This window comes from Cicer arietinum, chromosome 7 (genome assembly GCF_000331145.2).
Source record: "Cicer arietinum cultivar CDC Frontier isolate Library 1 chromosome 7, Cicar.CDCFrontier_v2.0, whole genome shotgun sequence".
NCBI classification, from domain to species: domain Eukaryota; kingdom Viridiplantae; phylum Streptophyta; class Magnoliopsida; order Fabales; family Fabaceae; genus Cicer; species Cicer arietinum.
In genome coordinates this window covers 309247-314678 of record NC_021166.2, presented here as the reverse complement: position 1 = coordinate 314678, position 5432 = coordinate 309247, and the positions used below count along the sequence as shown (strand labels likewise).

Below are 5432 nucleotides of genomic sequence, written 5' to 3'. Positions count from 1 at the left end.
TGAAGAGGGATAATAGAACAAAATATTAATAAAACCCTAAGTAAAAAGAAAACAAAAAACCGAAAATCTAGGTGTGGGGGTGAAAATCAAAAGTAGGAGAGTAGAGATATATATAATTGAAATTGAAATCGTTGAAGAGAGAGAGAGAGAGAGAGAGAGAGAGAGAGAGAGAGAGAGAGAGAGAGAGAGAGAGAGAGAGAGAGAGAGAAAGAGGATGGAAGGAATACCGCACCCAATACCTCGAACAGTTGAGGAGGTTTTCAGCGACTTTAAGGGCAGACGCGCTGGATTGATCAAAGCCCTCACTATAGGTACCCTACTTTCTCCCCTTTCTTCCATTTCTCTTTCGCTTCTTTACTCAATCGTTACTCTTTCTTTCTTCTTTCAGACGTTGAAAAGTTTTACCAGCTCTGCGATCCCGGTCAGTTCTTTTCCTTTTTTCTTTCTTCTTCACTTTGCTCTTAATAATTATTAATTCATAAATAATACTACAATTCAGTTGCGTTTTCTCTTATCTTCCATGCCTTGTAATTTTGTGGTTTTTACAATTCGTGCTATGCTCGCTTGCTTCATTTGTTGTTTTCTGCTTCCTGATTGGTGCATTTCCACCATTCACAACTCTTTCTTTCTGCTGTCAAGTAGAAACGGAGTATCATCCTTTTTGTCAACACTTACATGCATGTTGTGTGTTTGGCTTCACTATGTACAATTTAGAACTCTTGTGCTCTGCTCCGCTGCAAGGGAGGAGCTGGCCAATTTCTCCTCGAGAAGCAAAAGGGAAAATTAGTTTGTTGGGGGAATTTGGGGTAGTTACAGATTTTCAGTTTCAAAATATGGTCAAATTTTTTTGTGGGATTAGGGCTCCCCGTAATTTTCAGTTAACCACCCCTAATTACTATGTGTCAGCCTTATGCAGTGACACTTGAGAATATGCAGGCACTGAAGGATTTGTGTGTGTCTGTATGCGAGGGAGAAAGGACCTGCTACTCTTCTTTTGTTTCAGTGATGTTAGTAGTTGAACCTGAGAATCTCTAGTTGACGATGAACTCTCCTCTTTTTGCAATTGAGCAGTGGGTTTTTGAGGTGATTAATGTGGTTTTAGCTATCACCAATACACCTGTCCCTTCTACTAGCTTGATTGGCTGTCTCTGTGTCCAAATAAACTTAATGGCCTGTCATTTTTCTCTTTTGCTTTGTTATGTTTGGAAGTTGGTATAGAAGTACTTATCTCTTGAATAAGGGGAACAGAAAGGAAGAGTATGAGGATAAATCATTAGTTTGAATTCATCTTTTCAAATCTATCCTTGCCTTTGTTAGTAAACTAACTACGTATCTGAAATTTTGGTTTAATCATTTATATTGGAAATATTTGAATCGTTATAATTTATAAAAGTAGTTTACATAATTTGCCTCCACAATCTCTCCTAAATAGGAAGAACCCAGAAAAATTGAGTATTTAAAGTTTTGTTATTTATTAACACTATACTGTTCTCATTGACAATTGTAGACAAGGAGAATTTATGCCTTTATGGATATCCAAATGAAACATGGGAAGTGAATTTGCCTGTTGAGGAAGTGCCTCCTGAACTTCCGGAGCCAGCATTAGGTATAAACTTTGCTAGGGATGGCATGCAGGAGAAGGACTGGTTATCGCTGGTTGCAGTTCACAGTGACTCATGGCTGCTAGCTGTTGCTTTCTACTTTGGTGCCCGCTTTGGATTTGGTAAGAATGAAAGGTAAGAACTGCTGTTCTCTATCTATTATACTCCTGCAAAAACTGTGAGGTCTGTAGACCTTAGAAATTGCTTTGTTGTTCTTATGGAACTCTCAATTTTTTCTTAAACTTATTTCCATCCTTGATTTTTATTCGAGTGTGTGGCTTTGCGTACACCTTCTAGTTTCAAATTTCTTTGATACATCTAGGTTGTTTAGAATCATTCATTTCAATCAAGCATTGGAAGTTATGTAACGTTCTCGTTGCTTTGTAGTATACTCACGAACAGCTCAGATAGTAATAATGCTCTTTCTATAATCTCCGTCTCCCCTTTTTGAGAAAGTTATGGATTAAGTTTGACTATTTTCAACACAGAAAAATCAATATGGGACGTGCCGTTGCGATGCATATTCTTTCATGTCTTAAGGTTTATGCTTTGTGTAAATTACATGTTTTTTAATGTTTTCTTATCACACTGCTAGAGGTTTAAAAATATTAAGATATCCTCTGTTAATTGCAAAAGCAATGTGTATCTTATATTTTTCACTGTCTAATTAATTTTTTCCCTAATAGCATACAGGTATTGAATTTTCTCGTTCATGGTCTTGGTATTTTTTTCAACAGTAACTCAAAATTTGTAATACTTATCAAGAAGAGATAGAAACTGTTGTCCTAACACCATAAGTCTCATGTTTTAAATAACATGGATCCATTGTTCAAAATGATGGGGAGATAGAAGGAGATTTCAGTCACAGGATCCATGTAGGATGGATGAAACGAAAGAGTGATTAGTGTGATTTGCCATAGAAAAGTATCACTACAGTTTAAAGAATTTTACCTATAAGAGCAATAATGCTATATGGGACTGTGTATGGGCAGAGTGAGGAGCCCACAAGAAAGTGAGCTCGGTGTCGTAGAGATGACAATGTTACAATTCATGAGTGATTAAATAAGATTAGGAAAGGTGGTATGGTGGGAGAGTCTTGCCTTAACTGATTTTGAGTGTAGAATAGATGGTAGAGTCTTGCCTTAAGTGGTTTGGGATGTGTGGAGAAGACCCAAGGAAGCACCAGTAAGAAGGGTAGTCCAATTGGAGAACAGTTTGATTCTGATAGAGGTAGAGGGATAGTAAGAAAAACTTATGGTCAAATCATTATGCTTTGGTGGTTGTTTCATAAAATTTGTTATGCTCGTCTAAAATCTGTAATCTTTTTCTACTTTCAGTTTTTATTTTTCATCATTTGTCCTTTTTTGATTTGGGGTCATGGAATTTGGAATGTTATGAGGTTTAAACTTGTTCATCCCAAAGTTTGATAACTTTGTTTTGCACTTTTCTTGGATGCGGCTGTTATAATTATTCAATCTCCATGTAGTATGTTTTTAGTTAGTGTGTGGTAACCAGTGATGTAAGAATAAAGTATGGATGGAATTTCACATTTATTTCAATAATTCAATTTAATGAATATTGTATATTTTTATTCTGATATTGTCTCTTGAATGAAATAACTCAATAATTTGATAGTATAACATCGCATATTTTCTTAACGATCTTCTCCGAAAAAATTATCAAGGATGGGTTCAAAGGGTGAAGTTGGGGGTAATGCTTCCGCTGACTTTGTGTTCACCCAAGCAATGGGAATAACACTAATTTTTACTGAGGCATCTTAAGTTCTTAAAACAGGAAAATGGGCACCTACATGGCTACATCACTACAAGTAAGATGAATTATTAATGCTTTGAAGTTAAAGGACAAAGGAAACCTTTGGGACTTCATGTTGAGAATTGAGATATAACATAGCTGAATGCCATGATAGCCTGGAAATAATGCATTCTTTACTGGTATATCTACTTTTAGATGTCTAGTTAGTGGTATAGCCAACACATATCTGGTGTGGGAGTGTGGTATTTCAAATGATATCATTGCATTTCACTAAATTGTGCAACATCGTTGGAAGTCTGGAAAGTATTTGAAGTAATCTAACGTGGCAGTAAAATGAGGGCAACCTAGTGCTACAAGCTGAACTCCTGTCATGGCAGGGTCCAGGGAAGGGTTGGACCCATTATGGCTCCCTTTCTCTATTGTGGCAGACTGACAATAGGGCTCAACTTGGGTGGAGTGAAGGCCATTTACTTGTCTACTTTTGAGATATATATACTTGAGTCTCCCAATGGATCCCTTTTTCGCTATACAGCTGACAACGATTCAGTCGAATATCTAAAATGATAGTCCGGTCAAATATAAACAAAGGGACTGGGGCGATAAATGACATTTATTTTGCAAAACAATTGGGGTAGGGCAGGTGAAGATAACAAAAATGAAAAAATCATTCCTTAAGGAGCGATCCCGAACAGGAAAATGTAGAATGTTGAGCTCGAAGTTTGTATGTGATATTATATTAGGAGTTACTTCTAATTTTGGCTCAAATGGATATTTACAGGAAAAGACTTTTTCAGATGATAAATGATCTGCCGACTATCTTTGAGCTTGCGACAGGAACTGCTAAGCAATCAAAGGACCAACCAACTGCTCACAACAATGGTAGCAATAGTAAATACAAATCAAGCGGAAAGGTGTGCAATTTTCCACTTCACATTCTTAGTTTATGTTTCTATCACTGTTATGCGTGGAAATTCACTTGTGTTTTCCTGTTTGGATGCTTCCTTTTCACAGTCCCGCCAATCTGAGTCCCAGGCCAAGAGTGTGAAGATGTCTGCACCACCCAAAGAAGAGGATGACAGTGGAGAGGAGGAAGAAGAAGATGATGAACAGGGTGCAACCTGTGGTGCTTGTGGTGATAATTATGGCACTGATGAATTCTGGATCTGTTGTGATATGTGCGAGAGATGGTTCCATGGTAAATGTGTTAAAATTACTCCCGCCAAGGCTGAACACATCAAGCAATACAAGTGCCCCAGCTGCAGTAACAAGAGGCCAAGAGTTTGATAGCTCTGAACCTTTAAACAACAGACAAAATTTAGAATGTTTGATAGCATTTTTACAACTGAAACCATTGTTGCCTGTTCTAGTCAATGCACTTTAGTGACTATGCAGATGAAATTTCAAGTTTTGTGACCGTTCATTCCTACTGTCTACTCTTGTTGGGAATTCGCGTTTTTTAAGTAGTCATTAGCAACAAAGATATTATATAATTATATTCTGCAGTTTCTGGTTTTAATTTTAATAAATATTTTGTTTATGCATTTTTTAAAAAGGGGGAACCAAATTGTAAAGCGGCCCCATTTGGACTAGTCTCCAAGATGAGAGTCCTCAAAGGGACTCAGATGCTGCTCGAGGCAAGGTTCTTGGCTTTTTAGGCAACCAGGGTGCACTCCATTTAAGTATTTGTTGAAGGATGTCAAGTTCAGAAAGAAAGAAAGAAAGAAAGAAAAAAGCAGAGTATTGATGATTTGAACTTTTTATTTTAAGTGAGGGTTCTTTTTATCAGGCTCTTGAAGAAATTTTGATGGGAGTAAAGCACTACAGTTCCAATTGTTGGAGTGCTTAGATTCAGGTACTATGGAGAGAGGTTCTTTCAGAATTGTTATTCAAGCTACAGTTGAGAAAGACTCTTCAGCATTCTATTAAAGTTCAGTTGTTTTTACTACCTCTTCATGGTTTTTATGCTTTGTTTGTGGTGAACACCAGAACGCAATTTGAGTAACGGTAGACAGTTCCAATAATCAGTATACTTTCTATATCTGGGGGGGGGGGGGGGGG

At 37.2% G+C, this 5432-nt stretch overlaps 1 protein-coding gene across 1 annotated transcript; it reads left to right on the top strand.

Moving 5' to 3' along the window:
- Window positions 1-40: 40 nt before the first annotated feature.
- On the top strand, window positions 41-4876 carry LOC101493102 (PHD finger protein Alfin1). The gene is made up of 6 exons (XM_073363418.1): window positions 41-158; window positions 209-311; window positions 389-421; window positions 1508-1736; window positions 4153-4285; window positions 4386-4876. Exons 2-6 carry the CDS (start codon window positions 215-217, stop codon window positions 4656-4658), a joined length of 765 nt encoding a protein of 254 aa, XP_073219519.1. The 5' UTR covers window positions 41-158; window positions 209-214; the 3' UTR covers window positions 4659-4876.
- The last annotated feature ends 556 nt before the right edge of the window (window positions 4877-5432 follow it).

Coding starts and splice junctions, on each gene's coding strand:
- LOC101493102 (XM_073363418.1), top strand. CDS start 215: ATGGAAGGAATACCGCACCCAATACCTCGAACAGTTGAGGAGGTTTTC. Junction 312..388: donor GATCAAAGCCCTCACTATAG/GTACCCTACTTT, acceptor TTCTTCTTTCAG/ACGTTGAAAAGTTTTACCAG. Junction 1,737..4,152: donor GGATTTGGTAAGAATGAAAG/GTAAGAACTGCT, acceptor GGATATTTACAG/GAAAAGACTTTTTCAGATGA.